The following is a 20,727-nucleotide window of genomic DNA, read 5'->3' on the forward strand; positions in this document are numbered from 1 at the left end:
TTTTGCAGATGTTGTGTTTGAGAAATGGTAGAAGTTCTGGGTGACACTGTCATTCATCCATCATACAGGGGATAGCCAGAAGGCCTGTGTCCCATTGAGGCAAATGTGTTTCCAGTTGGCCTTGTTCCTAGGGTACAGCCCTTCTGGGGTCTCAGCTGGGCAGTGACACCCTCAGATGGTGAATCTCCTGCTTGGCGTTCATCTTCTGCTTGGCGTTCATCTTCTTGCTGGCTCCTCTCTGCATATCTGGTAGCTGGCAAGTGCTTTGGGGGAGATTTTTGCACACAGAATGTGGAGTGGCGACCTTCTCCGAGGTTTCCTTCTCTCCCTTGAGCGCTGGCTGCTGGGGCGCCCTCATTCTTGCTTCTCGGTGCCCAGCCCTGTGAGTGTGCCCAGGCTCTAGGCTGTTGTGCTCTCTTGTCCTGTCTGCTTAGTCCCAGTGATTGATGAGTCTCCAAGGGCAACAGGCTTGACCTCTCTGTGACTAAGGGCTTTTCTCTGTCCTCTGGGATCCGAACCTCTCAAGTCTGAGCTGACAGTTGTTTACCAGTGTCTTTGGTCGGGTGTTTTTATTGTTTTTATCCAGCTTTTACCATTGTTTTAAATGGGAAGACCAGTTTGATACCAGCTATTATGCCATAGCTTGATGAGGAAGTTTCTTGGTGAGTTTTAGGAGCTTCAGATGGCATGAGAGGCTCAGCCTCTGCCCATCAGATGGCACATGTCCTACTATGCCAGGTCCCATGTTTTAGTCCACTGGGCTTTCTTAGAAAAAAACATCTGTTCTGTGAGTTAGCAGGAGAAAGAAGGAAAGAAAGAAGGGAGGGAGGGAGGGAGGAAGGGAGGGAGGGAGGAAGGAAAGAGTCATAGTTAGAATTTCCACACTCCAGTACTATTTTAAAATAATTCCTCCCTCATTTTTTCTAGTACTTTAATGACTTCATTTTTTAAATTTAAATCTTTGATCCACCTGTATTTTATTTTGGTGTAAGAAACAAAGTATGTATCCTGAGTTTATTTCTTGATGGTTCCCTAGTCATCAGACATGATTTACTGAATAATCCATCACTGATGGGAAATGTTAGTGCTATTGTAGATTAAATTCTTATATGTATTCAAGCCTAACTTGGGACCTGTGTTTTACTTTATTGGCTGGTCTGTCCTTCCGTACTGTGTTAGTTGTGTGTTAGTTGCGTGTTAGTTGCCGCACCCTGGTAACACCGAGTTGTGACTTGTTGCTCTTGGAACACTTTAATTCTCATCTTGCCTCTTGGCTGTTAATAATACATTTTCGGCATAGTCTTCTTTGTTTTATTTTCTGTATGAATGTTGGAATCAGCCCATCTGACTCTGACAAAAAATTAGTCCTGCTTTTTATTTTTTGGTCTAACTGGGCTTATTGAAACTATAGATTAACTTGGGAATTGCTGTCTTTACACTGTAGCTGATGTGCAGATGTCCTTGCGAACTCTCCTGTTCAGCAGGAGGGCACTGCATTCGGCTTATCCAGACCTCACTGTAGGTCCTTCGTCCCCGTCTGTTTCCCAGGCGGCTGTTGGCTGCACTGCATGCTATCCTGGGATCTCTTTTCCGCTGGATTTTCTAAGTGGCTGTTTGTGTAAAGGGAAGCTAGAGATTTCATAGGTGACATTTTCACCCGTTCACCTTACTGTACTCCTGCTGGATCTCTTGGCTTTTCACCTGCAGCTAATGATGATGTCGCCTCCCTCTTTCCAATTGCTGCAGCACTTCCTCCTCTCTTGCCCGTGTGTGGCGTCACACACCTGTGGCCACGGCGCTGCTGGTGTGAGTGGCTGGCGCGTCACTGACCCTGGGATGGCTTCTAGTGTTTACCTGTTAGCCCAGTGTCGGCTTTTGACCTGATGTGTAGACACACACAGAATCGGGTGAAACAAGCATCTCTCTGTGCCTGCTTTGCCACGTCTTTTAGAAGCTAGAAAGCACATTGAATCACATTTACCGCAGTTTGGCTGTGTGTGGAGGAGACGGAGAGGTTTCTTTCTCCCTCTGACTTGGGTCTGGTGGGTCCTGTTCCCAGGGCTCCTGCAACTCTGCAGTAGGTCGTGTGGCCAAGCGTACCGCTGTGTGCCGTCCGCTCAGCATGCCGTTTCCTTAGGTATGGAGATGGCAGCACCACAAGGCCGTACCCTGGGCCTGTGGCGCAACATCTTGGCGTGGCCACTGTCCCAGGGGCTCTGGCCGAGCCCACGGAGGGGCACAGGCCTGGGTCTGCGCCTTGGCCTGTCTGAGTACTCTCGGCGATGTGGTGCCTGTACCCAGCCCAGGGACCTCAGGAAGAGCCACAACGGGTGATATGCTGGGGTGGACACGGAAGTGGGGACACCTGTGTGGTGGGTGAATCAAGGCTGTGCTGGAGAAAGACGTGAAAGAGAAGGAATGTTCCAGCTCATCCTCAGAAGGTCACCCAGGGGACAGGAAAATAGGTCGGCCCCGAGGGAATCGAAAAGATACATCTGCCACCACGTGTTTTGTTCTTTTTTTATTTTTTGAGACAGAGTCTCGCTCTGTCGCCCAGGCTGGAGTGCAGTGGTGTGATCTCAGCTCACTGCAAGCTCCGCCTCCCGGGTTCAAGTGATTCTCCAGCCTCAGCCTCCCGAGTAGCTGGGATTACAGGCGTGCGCCACCACACCCGGCTAATTTTTGTATTTTTGGTAGAGACAGGGTTTCACCATGTTGGCCAGGCTGGTCTTGAACACTCCTGACCTCAGGTGATCCACTCACCTCGGCCTCCCAAAGTGCTGGGATTATAGGTGTGAGCCAGCACGCCCGCCCTCTTTGGTTCTTTATTTTGAAAGTCAGAAAGTTGAGGGTCTCTCCAATCCTGAGTGAGGCTGGGGCTTTGGTCCTGCTGCCCTGGAACCATGAGGGAGTGGAGCAGCAGGTGGCTTAGAAGGTGCCTGAGGGCCACTGAGAGGACAGAGCCTTGGGGCACGGGAGGCTGTCTCACAGGTGCACCCAGAGGGCAGTAGTACCTGAAAGGCCTGAAAGCCGGCCCCTGCTCTTGGAAGATGTAATGAAATGCCCACTGTGACTCTCAGACACGAGCCACCAGCGGGGCATCTGCCTGTAACCAGAGAGGACCCCCAAGGCCTGCTGAGGCTCAGGGCCTTGCTGGGTGGTCCCTGGATGCTAACTGGGCTGCCCTGAGACTCAAATCGAGGTGCGTGGCGCAGAGCAGCCAGAGCCCCCACCTCCAGCTGTGCTTTTTATGACTGAAGTGCAGAGTGTGGACTTGTGCACTTTCTACATGTGAGGAGTGAAAAGTGAGTGTTTTCTCCCCTGCCCCTGGTGCCTCTCTCTGCATTTGAGTCAGCGATGCCTTGTGTGTCTGGAGGCCCTGATCACTTCTCCAGGGGAGGGTGCTACGATCCGGGCAGTGCGTGGCCCCTGGTCAGGCCCCTGGATTTTCCAAGCTCAGCTGAGATGTCCGGAGTGGGCTTGCATTCCTCCTGCTGGCCGGCTCTGCGGCTGTGTTGATCTGATCACTGCCGAAAGGAAAGTCACGGGGTGCTCTGAAACCAGGTGTCTGGCACGCTGGTCCGTTGAATGACCGCGTCCTCAAAGGAAGTTCTTAGGCTGTGCAGGAAGCTGTGCTGGAAGGTGCAGGGCTGGAGGCTGGGCTAGGGCTCCGTAGGCTTCCCCCTGCCACTGAGGCTGGGCAGCCGCTGTGCTCCCCACAGGCCCCCCAAGTTCCCAGCCGTCCCGTCTCTGCAGAACTCCACTTATGCCCTTATTCGGGATTCCGAGGGAACTACTGACCGTTCCCTTGTCTACGTCACACGTCCCGTGGTTGGATTCCCACACTCGAGTGGCAGGACAAGCAGGGGGGAGCCTGGCACCCACCCTGTCCTCGGGGACTGCGGCGCCCACTCCGTCGTGTCTGGCCCAGTCCCTGGCAGAGTTCTCACAGCTGCCTTGGGGACTTCAGTGAATCTTGTGCTGCTTCCAAATGCCCAGCCCACCTGCAGCACCCGATGCTGCTGCTGGAGCCGTGTTCCCACCCTGGCTCTGGCACAGAAGTGAAAGGCACTCACACGCACTCCTGGCATGTGCAGCCACAGACTGGGATTTGGTCACTGCACACGCTGCCCCCTCATGGATGAGGCATGGATCCAAGGCGCTATCACAAGTGCCCACGTGGCCTCCTCGTTTCCACGGGTCCCCTCAAGCTGGGCAGTGCTGGTGTCTCTGCCAGGGTGTGTCTTAGAGGAAAGGCTGGGCATGCGCACTGTGGCATTGTCGGTCGGGCCAGCGGCTGCTAGTGCTCAAGGCAGTGGTCACTGGCAAGTGCCCCACAGAGCCTGACAGCCTCAAAGTCAGCGAGCCAGGATGACGGGTCTCAGCAAAGAGGGGATGGAGCCTTCCAGCCAGCAAGGGTGCGCCCAGGGCGTCACCATCTCAGTGTTCAGGGCTGCTCTGCTGCCTTCATGCCGGGGGCTTGTCCCGAGTGGCGTTTCGCCGGCAGTAATGTGCTGCCTGGTGCATTGTGGGGCCCAGGGACGGCTCTCCTGATGGGGACGCCTTGGGGTGGGAGGTGGCAGCAGGTGTGTACGTGGCAGCGGGCAGGGCAGGTTCTGCTTCCTGGACCCGAGTGTCTGGAATTGTCCCGCCCTTGTCCCAGCCCAGACTCCACGCAGGCTCCCTGTGTACGGTGACCTCAAGCCTCCACTTCTCCACAGTGTGTTTTGAGATGTTCTCGGACTTGGGGCTGAGTTCGGTCCCCAGGTGCTGCCCTGGGAGGTGGCAGGTGGTGGGGGTCCCTGTGTGGCCATTGGGGAGCCCCCCTCCCCTGCCGATCAGCTTCGCACTCAGGGCGCCCTGAGGGGCCTCGGTCGAGCATGTTCTCCTCCCTGCGCTTGTGTCCTTTCCAAGGCTCGTCAGCCCTGGGTCTTCCTGGAAAGCTTGCTGTCTCCCAGCATGGAGCGAGTTCATGGTTTTGATTTTGCATGGGATTTTTAAGCTCAGAAAGTTGGGGGTTGAAATAAATCATTATAGTCATGGAGATGTTTCTTTGGCCCATCGATCTCCGTGGATGTTTTAGATGAGGTCCCCGTTAAAAATAACCTGACATAAAATGACCAACCAATGTCTTTATCTTTGGGTCTAAAGCATTTGAGGCCTGGAGGAGCCGGGTCTTGCTGTGCTCCCTGGTGGATGGCAAACTCTGGGCTCCTGGGATTCCCACCTGGGGAGTCTTCTGTCCTGACCAGCCGGTGGCAAAGGTGCTTTCCCTTCCCATTTAGGTATCACCAAGATCCTGTAATCACCGTGTTGGTGTTATGGGAAGTCCAAGTAGGGAGATAAATTTTATTTTGTAGCTTCTCTGCAAGGTCATTTCTGTCATCAGCTGGAGAAACGTGAGATGCACTCAGCATGTGCCCAGTTAGAGAAATCCACCCGGGACGAGGCGAGGGTGTGCTGCCTTACGGGGCAGCGTTCCCACACTGAGAGGAGCTTCCCAGGGCTTCCAGACAACAGTCTCCTGTCCAGGCACCTTCCTGGTGGGTTGGGTTAAATTTCCATCCAGACCCTTTACCCCAGGTGGCCCGAGCCTGGTCTCTGCCCTGTGCTGGCTGGCAGAGGCCTCGATGGGAGGGCAGGGCCCTGAAGATGGAGGTCCAGGGGCAGCTGTGGTGTAGGAGGGGTCACAAGGGCTGTAACAGGTCCCCAACCCCTGTCTCTGATGGCCTTTCCTTCTGGCATCAGGCCTCTAAGCTGTGGCCATCCATGTCACCCACCAACCGGGCAGGCCGTTCCACACCTGCTACCTACACAGATCGGGCAGCCTCGGGAGATTTCAGGTTTCTTCCTCTTTTTATTATCTTAAGACTGCTTCGGTCACCTTCCGGACACCACCACTGCCCTGGGACTCTTCCCTTCACCGCAAGGAAAATGTAACGTGGCTGAAGGGGCATCTACAAATGGAGGAGAACATTTGGGGCTAGGGCGGGACAGAGCTCTGTGGGCCGTCGAGCCTGCAGGCCCTGCCCGGACCTCCAGAACATACATCAGACGGTGTCCCCACGTGCACCTGGGGTAGGCCTGCTGTCGCCGCTTGCTCTGGCCAGCTGTGGTTACTGCCAGAGGGGCCTTGGGCTCCCTGGGCATCCTACAAGCCCCAAGGCACACTGCGGCCAGGCTCCCTTCAGCGGAGCCCACTGACCCCAGAGCCTCAGCAGCACCTGGCGTCCGGAGATGCCGACACCAGCCCAGTGTTTCCGGGTGGCAGAGAAGGAAGTAGAGGAAGCGGGCTCTCTGCTAGGTTGTCTTTTTCAGCCGCCACCAGCTTCGGAGAGCGCGGGTCCTTCCCTCTGGGGAGACCTCTTCTCTAATTGTGTTGGACCAGGGAGGTCTCACCAGTTCTTCTGAACTGATTTTCTTTAAGAATCAACATAACTTTCAGAAAAGGATTTTGAGTTCTGGCTCTGAGACCACAGAGGGAATGGCGCAGCCCCTTGGCTCTACAGAAAGCCGCCTTGCCAGCACACCCAGGCTCTGCCCAACCAGGAGTTAGTGCTTCCCTGGGGAGAGCAGCTTGCGCTGGGCCAGGCCAGGCAGAAACCAGCACCCGCGGCCGTGGCCCCGTGAATGATTGGGGAGGAGCGGGCCCAGTGTGTTTGCTAACATAGCAGGGGTGGCAGGAGCAGGGGTGGCGGGAGCCCGGCCACGCAGTGTAGAGTTTGTCAGAGTCACCGAGGCAGCACATGTGATGCTTATGATTGGCCGGGGAGCAGGGGAAGGAGGGAGGACTAGGTCACACAGGGAGAGCCTTCGGCAAAAAGAGTGCCTGGAGGTCAGCTCACAGGGTGACCCCAATGGGCACCACACCACAGCTAAGGAGAGGCAAAGGCTATTTCTGTCCCCCGTGCCCATGCATGGTGCCAGCTGTGATGACTTTGGGGCAAGTCCTTCATGACTACGGGCCTGCGTCTGCTGCACAGGGCCAGCCTTGCGGGTTGTGCAGCAGCACTCGCTTTGCGGACAAATGGACGGGGACACTCAAGTCTGCCTGGAGGTTCCTGTTCCTCTCCCAGGCAGGTTGGGCAGTGCTCAGCCTCTGCTCCCCTAAGGCTTGTCATGTACCTGCAGCTTCTGGAAGCCGCTGTCCCTCCCGCTCCGTCCTGAATGGCTGGCATAGCTCTGACAGGGTTGGCCCATGACCCCAGCTGGTGTGGAGGGCATGTCAGCCACAGGCTGGATGCCAGGAGTCCTGCCATGCTCTGACAGTGGCGCATCAGGGCTCGGCCGTCTCCCAGTGGTCAGGAGCTTCACTGGCAGGCAGGCCCACATCTCCCTGGGAGTGGCCACCTTTCCTCAGGCAGGGCCGACTGCACGCCTGTCCCGCCCTCAGGGGACTTTGTCGTGTCCACTCTCCTCGTGCCTCACCCCGTCCCTGAGCCTCTCTGCCAGGCCAGTTTTATACCCTGGGCAGGGGCAGGGGCCAGCTGTGACTCTCGGCCCCGGGGTGTTTGTCTCCTCAGGTGGTGCTGTGGGTCGGCCTGGGCGTCCTGGTGGTGAGCACTATCACCACACTGTCTGTGAGTGAGGAGGTCCCCGAGGACTTGGCAGAGGAAGCCCCCGGCGGCCGGCTTGGAGAGGCCGAGGGTTTGATGAAGGCGGAGGCAGCGCGGCTCTCAGGTATGCCCACCCCGGCTCTCTGAGCCTTCTCAGGGCAAGTGCCCACTGGGCGTCTCCTGGGTCTGGTCCACGGATTGTGCTTATCTGCTCAGTGGCCTCTGTCCTGTGTGGGTGCAGCCAGCAGGGTGGAGCCACCAGCCTCCCCTGTGAAGATGCTCTGTGCACCATGGCTGGCCATGGCATGGCTGCCTGTATGCAGGGAACATGGGACAGGAGTGGCCACCTGTATGCAGGGAACGTGGGACAGGAGTGGCTGCCTGTATGGAGGGAACGTGGGACAGGAGTGGCCGTTGGCCTGGATGCCTGCCACTTGGTGGGCTAGGCGGGGTGTACGTTTGCTGAGTGTTGCTCATGTGCTGTTCATTTAGCACATACTATTCATTTGAGGATGTAAGTTTCTCCAGTTTTCTCCTGGACAGGGTCGGCGATCAGGCCTCAGCGTGGTTTGCTGCTTCAGGTTATTTATTATTTGTTCACCAGGACCGCAGGTGGAGTTAGGACGTGAGCCCTCAGGCAGCTAGCTGCAGGCCGCTTCAGGAGGGGCCCCGCAGCGCCCTGTAACCTCGACCCTCCGTCTGTGGCAGAGTCCCGGCCGCGGCGCCCCGTAACCCTAATGCCTCCGTCTGTGGCACAGCCCGGGGGTGCAGAGATGCATGTTTCCTGAGTGTGGCTTTCCAGGTGCAGCCACAGCTCCGTGGCCTGGGTGGCTACTGCCTCCCTGACCCTCCCAGGCCTAGAGAGGGAGTCCCACACAGGGCGGCCCTGCAGACAGCAGACCTCCCCAGGCCCAGCCCTCCCACAAGCTCTGAGTGGCACCAGGCAGGGGTGGGCAGGTAGGTGCTGTCCATGATGACCTTCACGCTGGGGTCTTCTGCCCCTGACGACAGCTGGGTTTATGCATCCACACTGCCCGTGTGCCCACCACATCCAACACACCCCTCTGCAGAGGCCCCGGCTCAGTCAGATTCGCTGGGCGTCATCTGCACACCACCCGAGAAGCCCGGGTGAGCAGTACCGGCTGTGGCTGGGGGTCTCAGGCCGCTGTGGAGGTGCTAGCCAATGACTTCCACCGCCGGGAGGGGCCTCCACTTCTGTAACGGACAGGAGGAGAGGTCCGTCGAAGGGAGCCCCTGGCGTCAGCTGAGCGCATGGGGGCACCTTCCCAGCCGTGACCCTGGGGCTTGTTGTCATCTCTGTTGTGAGCTCCGCACTCCTGTGCCTGGAAAGCTCCTTCCCAGCGTTGTCACCTCATACAAACTGCCCCGAGGGACACCCCCCGAGGGTCTCCCTGGATCCGCTGTGCTCAGATTTGCCAAGGATGACTGTTCCTGGATGGCGAAGGTGGGCAGGGGAGCCGTGCCTCCTGGGTTCCCTGCAGCTGGCGGGGCTGTGCTTGGGGACAGTAGGGGTCACCAGAGAAGGAAAATGGGAATGTTCCGAAGCAGCCGGTGGAGCTGCCTTGCATTGGATTTGGTAATTCGGACTGGAAAAAAGTCCACCTGGAGAGGGAGGTGGGTGTTTTGCACCCACCTCAGCTGGTGCTCCAGGCTCAGTCCTGCCTCAGCAGTGCCACTTATTGCTGTCCAGGCCTCTGGGCTAGACTGGGCGCTGACATGGGAGCTGTCGGTGGGATTGTGGTAGCCTGGGAGCTGGAGTCCAGTGTGCTGGGACCCTGGCCCTGGGCAGTGAGGGGTGTCGCCCTCGTCCAGCAGGCTGCCGGGGAGTGGACTTCTCAGTGCCAGCCAGCAGGAGGCTCCCCGTCCCCTCAGCACTGCGCCGCCTCTGCCTGCGGCCGGTGCAAGCAGCTGTATCCTGTCATGAGGCTTGTGCGGGCCGCGGGCCTCCAGCTCACCTGGTGCCCTCCGAGGCCACATCTGGTTTCTATTTCTTCCATGAGGCTGTAACAAAACACATGGCCCCTCTCAGAACCACATGCTGCTTGTTTTTAGCGTGTCTCCGATTTTGCAGCCCCCGGCTCCCCCATGATAGATGGGCTGCCTGGCTGAGGCTGAGCTGGGGTCGAGGGTCCTGCACCGATGCGCGCTCCCTGTCAGACGGCTGAGCGGAGTTTTATTGGTCTCTTTGATGCTGCAGAGGCCAAAAATGGTACCTGCTGACTGGGTGAGAGTCCTGCGTGGCCCTGGGCTGTGGCTGTGAATCCCATCCTCATGCAGATGTCGTGGTTAGACACGCACAGCCTGGGCCCCATGCACGGCCTCGCAGCCCTTTGTGAGCACGGCTGAGTCCCTGCAAAGGCTCATGAAGACGGTTACCTTGAAAGCCGGGATTCGGGCCGTTCGTACCTGCTCTCTCTAGCACCCTGAAGGCTAGGGGTGGGTTCGGGTTTTGTGACATCTGTTCCTTTCTTGGAGCTGCAGGTCCCCTGTCCCTCCTGGTGCCTGCACGCCCCTCACTTGCTGCATGGGGCAGCACAGCAGGGCCTGCACCCCTCAGGCACCCTCGTCCCCACTCCCCCAGCGGGGCAGGCACAGCTGCACTTCCCCTTGGTGGGAAAATGAGGCAGGGGCCTGGCTGAGAAGGGACCCAGAATGCGGTGATATGGGACAGAATGAGGGTCTGCTGGGTGTCGACGGATCGTGTGTGTTGGTGCAGGGGCAGAGATGGCCACAGTTCTGTGTGCTCAGGCCCAAGCGGGGACACACGGCCCCCACATGTGGAGCCAGGTCACATGGCTCGACACAGCCCAGAGGCTGCAGGAGGCAGGGCCCTTCGGAATCCGGCCAGGTCCTGCACGGCTGGCAGGGTTATCTCAGACAATGGAATCAGCCCCCTGCCATCTCAGGACAGCAGGGGAAACATGACACAAAATTATAACAGGAGGAGAGGCGCGGGGGACACAGCAAAGGAGCTATCAGAAGCCTTCTCCGGGCCGGTACAGCAGCTCACACCTGGAATCTCAGCACTGTGGGAGGCCAGGGCAGGAGGATCACCTGAGATCAGAGTTTGAGATCAGCCCAGCCAACATGGTGAAACCCTGTCTCTACTAAAAATACAGAAATTAGCCGGGTATGGTGGCTGGATGCTGAGGTGGGAGGATCGCTTGAGCCTGGAGGGTCGGGGCTGCAGTGAGCTGAGATGGCACCACTGCACTCCAGCCTGGGTGACAGAGTGGGACCCTGTCTCTTAAAAAAAAACTTTCTCAGTAGGGCATGCAGGAGAGCTCCAGCAGGGTGGCGTTGTCCCCACAGTCAGAGGAGAGAAGGGAGAAGCACGTGGCCCTGTTTCTCACGGACCATTCGGTGCTCTGTGGAAGGAACTGGGAACCTCTCCCGCCTCCCAGGAGACAGCAGTGGTGCCAGCCGCGGCGGAGGCAAAAGCAGTGGTGAGGAGGTTCCGCCTGCCGGAGGCTGTACCAGGGCCTGGCTGTGTTGCCAGCCCAGACACCCGGGTACCAGGAGCCAGATGGCCTGGGATTCCCCCTCACATTTGCAAAGATCAGACTGTGAGGTCATCGGTCAGCTATGTGTGGAAGATTGGGCTGTAAAGTCAAGCCCTTAATGAGTAATACTTTCTCATGGCAGCATCAAGGGAAAGTCAGAAATCAGCTATTAGAAAAGTTGCCTAAAAGCAGGGACTAGCTTTTAAAAGTCACGTCAGCAGCCATTGTTCTCACCTCTTGCGAGTGTGGCGCCCTGGGATCTCGAGCCTCCTCCTGAACTTGGGGCGGCACTTGAGTGGATGAGGAACTCCGTCAGTGGGATGCCAGGACCGTGTTTAAAAGTCACTTCGTCTGGGGGCCGTGTGATGTGACTGTCTCCATCTTTACTGATCACAAGGTGCACAGAGGGAGCCAAGGCGGGTCCAAGCCGGCAGCCTGCAGAGCCACCTTGCCGACTCTTGGGGTCCGGACAGCAGTGTCGCTGGCCTCCCCGCCCGTCCGTGCTGGCCTCCAGTCTGGGGTGGACGCCAGCCTTGAATGTGGAGTTGGGGATAGATTAGATGTTGCCCCTTCCCCTCCAGGTCACCACCTCTAAGTCCCCGAGCGTGTCTGACTCCAAAGACCGAGCCCTGAGCTGTGGCCTTGGCAGCCTCGGGGCCTCCATGCCCGACTAGACAGCAGGGAGGAAAGTGAGGGATCCGCCTCCGCCGTGGCTGAGTTGTGGCCTCTGTCACTTGTTAGGAAGGTGTGTTTTTGTGGGTGCCAGGAGCTGGGAACCTGAGTCAGCACCTGGCAGTGAGGAGCCGCTGGGACAGAGCATAAACACAGCATTCCTGGCACCGGTGCCAATGATAGTCACAGGTTGTGGTTTTTTTGTGACTGGAGATGATTTTTTTTTTTTTGAGACGGAATCTCGCTCTGTTGCCCAGGCTGGAGTGCAGTGGCACGATATTGGCTCCCTACAGCCTCCACCTCCCAAGTTCAAGCGATTCTCCCACCTCAGCCTCTGAGTAGCCGAGAGTACAGGCACGGCACCACACCCGGCTAATTTTGTATTTTTGTTGAGACAGGGTTTTGCCAGGATGGTGTTAAACTCCTGACCTCAAGTGATCCTCCTGCCTCAGCCTCTCAAAGTGCTGGGATTACCGGAGTGAGCCATCATGCCTGGCCTGGAGGCGATTTTTGAAGCCAAATGAGGGAGGATGGTTGCCCTGAGGCAGTACCCTCCGCTGGGTGTTCCTGGGGGCGTGCGTGGAGCCGTCCCCATTGGCCGTGGCCGCCTCTACTGTGGCTTAGCCGGGTGTATTGCTGGCCTCCTAGGAGAAGAAATTCGGATGCCAGAGATCTCCTCCCTCCCGAGGAGCTCAGTTGTGAGCTGGCGGGGGCACTCCCCACACAGGGCCCCTTTCTGTCTTTGCGCAACCTGTGTTCATGGTGAGAGTGGAAGCGGCTGGCAGCACTCGGACGTTTTCCAGTTGCTGATTTTGAAGTTTTGTGTTAGTTTTACTGCAGCCAAGAGGCACTGCCGGCAAACTGTCCCTGACGCAAAGATCGGCTCCGTTGTGGAAAAGGCTGTGTGCATTGCCCCAGGACAGCTGCAGAGCGCCGGGCTTGAAGGCTGTGAGTGCAGTGGCTGGTCAGCTGCTGCTGGTGGCGGGGAGCCAGGATGCTCACACAGCTTTCCTGCAGGTGCCCGTGCAATCCAGCAACACTTGCAGAATGCTGAGAGGCGTGGCGTTCCCGGGAGGTTCTCCAAAGGGACCTCTGGGGCAGCTCCCAGCTCACCGTGCTGTCCTGTCCCGCGGCTCCTGCACCCACACAGAGCTCTCCCTGCAGCCCCAGACTGGTCATTCACGGCCTGAGGAACTGAATTTTGCTCCTGCCGAGAAAATGACTGCTCTGAGGCAACTTGTCCTATGACAACGGAGATTTCCTTTGTTTTGCTATATTTTCCCTTCCCCTCCCCAGCCTTCCTTTCTTCACTTAGTAATCCATTGGACAGGCCCTCTTGATTGACAGTTATGGCTTGCTTCTGCATGGGGCCTCTGCTGAGGCTTAATCGTGTGATGGAGACCAGTATGTTTTCACCTGCTTGGGCGGGTGGCCATACGCTTATAGAATTGGTCACTTGGGCCAGGCACGGTGGCTCACGCATGTAATCCCAGCACTTTGGGAGAATGAGGCAGGTGGATCACTTGAGGTCAGGAGTTTGAGACCAGCCTGGCCAACGTGGTGAAACCCTGTCTCTACTAAAGATACGAAAATCAGCCAGGCGTTGTGGCAGGTGCCTGTAATCCCAGCTACAGCAGGCTGAGGCATGAAAATTGCTTGAACCTAGGAGGCAGAGATTACAGTGAGCCGAGATTGTGCCACTGCACTCCAGCCTGGGCGACACAGCAGGAGTCCATCTTAAAAAAAAAAAGAGTTGAATTTGTTACTTTAGCTAAACTGTAGAGCCCAGCGTCTGCTTTCTGTTAACTAGTTTATTACCTAGTAGGGTGGTACCTTCCCTCTACAGTTTGTCTAGGACTCTCAACTCCAAATTGACAACAGTGTAACTTCCCTAGACTAACACATCAGGCTGCTCTTAGAAGGCTGGTATAAAGCTAAGCTAATTGTCCCCATTTTCTTCTCCTTTGGGAGCTGGTGAGGGCCCCATCTGCTGCTCTGAACTGGACTCTGTGAATTCTTCCTCAGACAGCTTCACCTGAGTCCCCCTCGGCTGCAGCACCTGTCTCAGTGGACATATGGCCTTGCTGGGACAGGAAGGTGGTGATGGTGGTGATGACGGTGGTGATGGAGGTGGCGGCAGTGGTGATGGAGGTGATGACGATGATGGAGGTGATGGCAGTGATGGTGGTGGTGATGGAGATGACGGTGATGTAGGTGATGATTATGGAGGTGGTGGCAATGACGCAGCGATGGTGGTGGGGATGGCAGTGATGGTGGTAGGGATGCAGATGGTGGTGGTGATGACGATGATGGAGGTGATGGCAATGATGGTAGGGTTGGCAGTGATGGTGATGGTAGTGGTGACGGTGATGACGGTGATGGTGGTAGGGATGGAGATGATGGTGATGATAGCGGTGATGGTGGTGGTGGTGGTGGTGGTGGTCGTAGTGGAGGTGACGGTGATGACGGTGGTGATGGAGGTGATGGCGGTAATGGAGGGGGACTGTGGGAGAGTCGGTCGGTGGGCTCGTGCCGCCATCTGGTGGTAATGACTGAGTATTACATGGAGTCTAGTTCTCCCTGCCCCCAGTTAGGTGTAAATTGCATTTTGACATATTTTTGTTGTGAATACACATGAAAAATGACAGTTTTCTGTGCTGCTTAGCTGCTAATGATCAAACAGGAAAAAAAAAACTGCTTTTGCTCTGCCATTTGGCTGGAAAATATGGTAACAGTCCAGGGAGAGCTGCCCCGCTCCTGGAGCTGCCTGGCAGTGCGGTTCCGTAACTGTGCCCTGCTCCTAGCCCAGGATCCGGTCGTGGCCGTGGCCGAGGATGGCCGGGAGAAGCCGAAGCTGCCGAAGGAGAGAGAGGAGCTAGAGCAGGCCCAGATCAAGGGGCCCGTGGATGTGCCCGGACCGGAAGATGGCAAGGAGGCACAGGAGGAGGCGCAGCTTGATCGCCCTGGGCAAGGTGCTGGGCACTGGCCGGGGGGTGCAGACGGGGAAGGGGGGCCCCGGGTCCTCCTTTGCAGGCTGGACACTGCAGCGTGGCTCTCAGGGCTATGTGTATCTTTTTCCCTTCAGCCCAGCCTAAGTTCTGGTCCTTTTTGTTTTCTCTGTCTTTCAATTCAGATGAATGTCCTGCCCCTCCCAGAGCAACTTGTTTGCAGCTGCCCTGTTGAACTTTAGCATCAGCTGTGCTTGGCCAGGCAGGAGGGAGGCCGGCAGGGGAGGTGGTATCTGTTGGTCTGTGTCACACTGTTGGGAGCCAGAACCCAGTTCTGATTCCCTGGGAAGGGAAGGAGGGGCCTCAGCCTGACCCCATCTGTCCCCCGTGCCCTTGCAGGGATTGCTGTGCCTGTGGGCGAGGCCCACCGCCACGAGCCTCCTGTTCCTCACGACAAGGTGGTGGTAGATGAAGGCCAAGACCGAGAGGTGCCAGAAGAGAACAAACCTCCATCCAGACACATGGGCGGAAAGGCTCCAGGGGTCCAGGGCCAGATGGCGCCGCCTCTGCCCGACTCAGAAAGAGAGAAACAGGAGCCGGAGCAGGGAGAGGTTGGGAAGAGGCCCAGACAGGCCCAGGCCTTGGAGGAAGCGGGTGATCTTCCCGAAGATCCCCAGAAAGTTCCAGAAGCAGATGGTCAGCCAGCTGTCCAGCCTGCAAAGGAGGACCTAGGGCCAGGAGACAGGGGCCTGCATCCCCGGCCCCAGGCAGTGCTGTCTGAGCAGCAGAATGGCCTGGCAGTGGGTGAAGGGGAAAAGGCTGAGGGGGTACTGCCGCCAGGCAACGCCGCCGGGGACACAGGGCAGCCCGCAGAGGACAGCGACCACGGTGGGTGTCAGCCTGGGCTTGTGTCGGAAGACACTCCCCTCTCGGGCTGGGGAGGCTGGGCAAGGGCAGCAGAATCGATGGTTCCTCCCTCAGTCCCCAGTCTCTCTCCCTGCACCAGATTAGCATGCAAATGGAGCGGGCCCCGGCAGCTGGTGGGGACAGGAAGAGGCTGGTGGCTGACAGCTACTGTAATATCTGTCACACAGTTGTTTGCCAGACCACTAAATGTCAGGTGCCGCGCTGTGCTCGTGTGTCTGGGCGCACACGGGGGGCGGCGCGGGGGGTGCCTGACAGGTAACACATTGTTAAGTGCCCGTCTAAGAGCTGCTTAGGACGGTTCTTGCATTTTAATTGCGAAGGCAGTTAACATTGGCTCATTGCCACAAGCCTATGAGGTTGTTAAATATTTTTTTATTGCTTTGCTAGTAATCATCAGGTTGAATATAAACTGTGCTGACGGGGGTGTCACTTTAGAAACATCTGCCACTTCCTTTTGTCCCTCCCTTGCCTTCTGTCCCCCCACCCCCCAAATCCTCCCTTGACTTTCCTGCAAAACCTTCTGAGTCTTCACCGTGTGTGCAGGTGGGAAGCCTCTCCTCCCAGCGGAGAAGCCGGCTCCAGGGGCTGGGCTGCCGCCCGAGCCTCGAGAGCAGAGGGATGTGGAGCGAGTGGGCGGAGACCAGGCGGCCAGCCAGCTGGAGGGTAAGGCCTTGGCCCCACAGCCGCCCGCCTCAGGCCCAGGGAGTGGCAGCCCCTTCCCCCAGCCCTGGGGTGATGCCCAGGTCATCCTAGGGAGCCCTGCCAGGCCCCCCTTCTCTTTGCAGTCATCTGCAAAGCAGACCCCTCAGATAGCTTCCTACTCCCTTCCCATCAGCAGCTTGCTTTCTGGGAACCTTTTATCCCTCCCTGGGAACGTTTTAGCTCCCTTCCTCCCCTTTAAAACACCTGCGGCATTGTCACATGGCTTGTGATTACCGTTTTGTCTTATTTTAAAGCAGGTTTGTTAACAGGTCTAACACTCGAAGTATTTAAAGCCAGCCAGGTGTGGGCGTGCCTGCACCCAGATGTGGAGGTTTATTTTAAGGCTGTGCCCCGAGGGGACCCGGCTTGGGGGTGGCTGTGCCTGCCCTGGTCCTAGCAGAGCCCTGGCCCAGAGCACTGCTCCCACACCCTCGACCCTCGGAGCTCAGCTGTGTTCATCTACAGGTATCTGTCACCTGTCCCTCCAGGAAAGCTCCTTATGCCTTTGCTCTCCTGAGAATAAAACTTGCTCTGAATCCTCCTCCAAACTTCCCGCCCCTTGGGTCCCAGCTGTTGGCTTTTTGCGACCCCTCCTTGTGGCCTCACGCAGTTGGGTAGCAGCAGCCCCTTCTGTGGGCCTGCTGGGGACAGGCTTCTGTGCCATGTCCTCTCCCAGGCTAGGGGTCCACCCGCCCTCTGAGAGTGTATGGCTGAGTCCCCGCTCGCCAAAAGTCACGTGCATTTGGTGGCAGCGTCCAAGCCTTCTCTCAAGATGGTCAACCCTGCCCCATGTGGGGTCCACATGTGCCTCAGCAGTGAGAGCGTCTGTTCCAGGGATCTGTGTGGGGGTCGCAGGGCACAGCCGATCCGGCCTCCTGTGCCAAACTCCTGGGAGCAGGTGTGGGAACTCTCGGCCAGCCTTGGCGCGGGCATCTCCCAGGATGTTCGTAAGACACGCGCTTCCTGCCTGTGCATCTTGCCCTGTGGCCTCAGGACAGCCGGTCCGAGGGAGGGCGGGTGCAGCAGCCACGTCCTCGTGCCGCGGCCTGGCTTCTCAAGGTGCAGCTCACCCTCCTCACACCTGCAGCGGGGAAGGCAGAACCGAAAGGCGCCCCCTGGGCTCCCGGAGCTCTGGGCTGCTTCAGAAGTTCGCGCATGTGGGGTTTTGTCTCCGGTTTTAGTCTGGCCATATTTGTTGGTTCAATTCCTCTGCTCTGTTACCTGAACCTGTTTGATTCTTTTGATTTTCTTCTTTCTGAAAAAGACTTTTCACGGTTTCCTATTCTGCCTTTCTTCCGTGCGCCTCTCAACGGGACGAGCAGCTGAAATTAAAAAGATAGTAGCAGGTACGAACCCAAAGGAGTGTGCTGAAGTCAAGAGCCTGTCTGGTGGGCCACAGACCTGAGCGCAGCCCCTCAGTGGCACACCTGCCCCAGGGACAGCCCTGCATGGGGACACGTGTCAGGCCCCAGACCGGCGCACGCACCCAGGCTCAGCCACAGCCCCTCAGGCGGGGTCCCGATGCCCACTCCCCTCCCTTGTGTTATAAATGCTGTGGTCCTTCTCAGCCCTGCTGTGGCTGTGCCTGTCATCAGAGGGCAGCCGTCTCTGCAAGCGTCAAAGTGCAGGCTGCTTAGGGCACCAGCCGAGTGGGGGCGCTGCCTGCACTGCTGCCTCATGGGCCACCTTGACAGATCTGCATGGGTCTCAACAGGTGGGCGGCTTCATGCCTTCTGCAGCCCAGTCCCCATGGTGTTGGTGGCTCTGGCTGTAGGAACAGCCTGTCTCCTCCACGGTGCTTCACATGTGTCCCAAGTGGCTTCTGGCTGGACGTGGCATGGCTCCTTCCTCCCTCCCCACCCCTCTTTCTTCCTCCTCTTCCTCTTCCCTCCCTCCTCTTCCCTCCTCCTTCTCCCTCCTCTTCCCTCCCTTCCTCCTCCCTCATCCTCCTCTTCCCCCATCCTCCTCTTCCCCCATCCTCCTCTTCCCCCACCTTCCTTCTCCTCTCTCCTCCTCTTTCTTTCTCCCTCCTCCCCTTCCCCCTCTTCCATCTCCTCCTCTTTCCTCCTCTTTCCAGCACCAGGCCCAGGGCTAGTCCTTTGAGGAGCAAGTGAGGCCATGGTGCCTGCTCTTTCGGAACCCTGCCCTGGAGTATGGGGAGGTGTCGCCAGCACATGGGATCTTGTCCTTGTACCATTGACAATTCCGTGGTTGAGCCCTGCAGCACCCAGGGTGAGAGCGTGGCCCATGGCCAAAGTGGCTGGTCTGCCGCCTGTACTTCCTCGTGTGAAACGAGGTGTGCGGGAGACCTGCTCTGCCCGTCATGGCCTTTCCCTGCAGGCAGGCGTCTGGCCCGGGGTGCTAGCAGGGAGCAGGGGCTGCTGCTCGAGGGCCGGCCCCACAGCCCTGATCTCCTTGGAGCCGGCCCTGTCTCCCACATCCAGGGGTCTGGGCGAGGCCCAGGGCTGCGTTCCTGGGAGAATGCTGACGCTGCACTTCTCTGGCTGGTCATGGTGTCACCACTGGGGAGGCTGGGCCGGACATCAGTCTATGCCTGGCATGCAGGGGCCCTCCCTGAGATATTTGCTCTCACCACTCGCAAAACATCCTTCTTGCTCCTGGATTGAACTTTTATGCCTCACAGCCCTAACCCATCATTTTTCAAAGCTTCCTGTAATAATTTGAAAACGTGTTGTAAAAATTACATAAGCCACAGCCGCTTGCAACAAATAACTGGCCAGTGTTGAAGCGAGTCGGACCGGGTGTGCGCCAGCTGTAACCCGGGCAGGCCTGTCCTCTGGCCCTTGCTGCCGGCACCAGCTCTTAACACTGGGTGCACTGGGGCTCCCCATCATGCAGGACCTGCCCAGAATTTCCACAGCGGATGGTGTTCAGGAGCGGTGGTCAGGATGGCTGGCCGGGGCCTCACTGACGCTCCGACTCCCATGCTCCCCTTAAAAGAAGACGGCTTTTGGCTGGGCGCAGTGGCTCACGCCTGTAATCCCAGCACTTTGCGAGGCTGAGGTGGGTGAATCACGAGGTCAGGAGATCGAGACCATCCTGGCTAACACGGTGAAACCCCCGTCTCTACTAAAAATACAAAACATTAGTCGGGCGTGGTCGTGGGCGCCTGTAGTCCCAGCTACTCGGGAGGCTGAGGCAGGAGAATGGCGTGAACCCGGGAGGCAGAGCTTGCAGTGAGCCAAGATTGCACCACTGCACTCCAGCCTGGGCGACAGAGCGAGACTCCGTCTCAAAAAAAAAAAAAAAAAAGACAGCTTTTGTTTGTTTTTAAAATTCTCATCTCAGAGGAAACTTTCTAAAAGTACCAATATTCTTTTCAAAACATAGCTTACAGTTTTTCTTTTCTTTTTTTCTTTTTTGAGATAGGGTCTCGCTCTGTTGCCCAGGCTGGAGTGCAGTGGTGTGATCACGGCTCACTGCAGCCTCGACCTTCTGGGCTCAAGTGATCCTCTGGCCTCTGCCCCCCGAGTAGCTGGGAGTACAGACGCCTGTCACCACACCCTGATAATTTTTATTTTTATGTTTTTTTGTGGAGATGGAGGTCTTGCTATGTTTCCCAGGCTGGTCTCTAACTCCTGGGCTCAAGTGATCTGCTTGCTCCGCCTCCCAAATTGCTGGGATTATAGGTGTGAGCCGCCGCGCCCAGGCTTATCTTCTTACGTGCTTGTCCTAGAACAACTGGATGTGTAAAGTGGAAAAAACAAAAGCAAAAACCCACCCAGCCCAGATAACCATCTCTGACATTCTGGCACATTCCTTTTGACTCTGTGTTGCTCTGGACACTCATTTTCACGGGCAACAAGCAGGCTTGCTGGGGTCCTGCCGGGTGCGCCTGCGACACAGCCCGTGGGAGAACTGACGCGGCAAAGTGGCTGGCTGTGCGAGAGAGGCCATCCCGGGTGGGCGTCCAGGGGCAGTCAGGGCGCAGCCTCTCCCGGGCCCTTGGGCCTGCGTGCCTCACTGAGCTGTCCGGGCTTCACGGTCACGGTCATGACGGGTGTCACCAATGGCCAGCGTTCGGGCGCACTCCCTGCAGGTGACCTGTGCATTGCCTTGCTGTGGGCTGCGCCGTCCCTGGCCCAGCACAGTGCATGAGCAGCCCCAGCACCCTCTGACTGTGTGCTTTCCAAACCCAGAAGCTGGCAGGGCAGAGATGCTGGACCACGCCGTCCTGCTTCAGGTGATCAAAGAACAGCAGGTGCAGCAAAAGCGCTTGCTGGACCAACAGGAGAAGCTGCTGGCCGTGATCGAGGAGCAGCACAAGGAGATCCACCAGCAGAGGCAGGAGGACGAGGAGGACAAGCCCAGGCAGGGTAGGCCGGGCTGGCGGATGCAGTGGGGTGGGGCCAGGCAGGGGGTCTCCTGCTGTCCTCA

The 20,727-nt window shown here is 57.6% G+C and overlaps 1 protein-coding gene across 6 annotated transcripts in view; it reads left to right on the forward strand.

Annotated features, from left to right (window-relative positions):
- SLC38A10 (solute carrier family 38 member 10) overlaps positions 1–20,727 on the forward strand; it is a 50,954-nt gene that overhangs the window by 28,390 nt on the left and 1,837 nt on the right. For 5 of the 6 annotated variants that reach the window (XM_030828455.1, XM_030828458.1, XM_030828459.1 and 2 more), the window contains 6 exons: positions 7,524–7,680; positions 14,557–14,724; positions 15,100–15,588; positions 16,171–16,290; positions 17,652–17,675; positions 20,490–20,666. In XM_030828455.1, the coding sequence (XP_030684315.1) occupies positions 7,524–7,680; positions 14,557–14,724; positions 15,100–15,588; positions 16,171–16,290; positions 17,652–17,675; positions 20,490–20,666 (1,135 nt within the window). The remainder of the gene's footprint in view (positions 1–7,523; positions 7,681–14,556; positions 14,725–15,099; positions 15,589–16,170; positions 16,291–17,651; positions 17,676–20,489; positions 20,667–20,727) is intronic. The other variant, XM_030828457.1, reaches the window with a different exon arrangement.

Source organism: Nomascus leucogenys, chromosome 14 (genome assembly GCF_006542625.1).
Source record: "Nomascus leucogenys isolate Asia chromosome 14, Asia_NLE_v1, whole genome shotgun sequence".
Taxonomy (NCBI): domain Eukaryota; kingdom Metazoa; phylum Chordata; class Mammalia; order Primates; family Hylobatidae; genus Nomascus; species Nomascus leucogenys.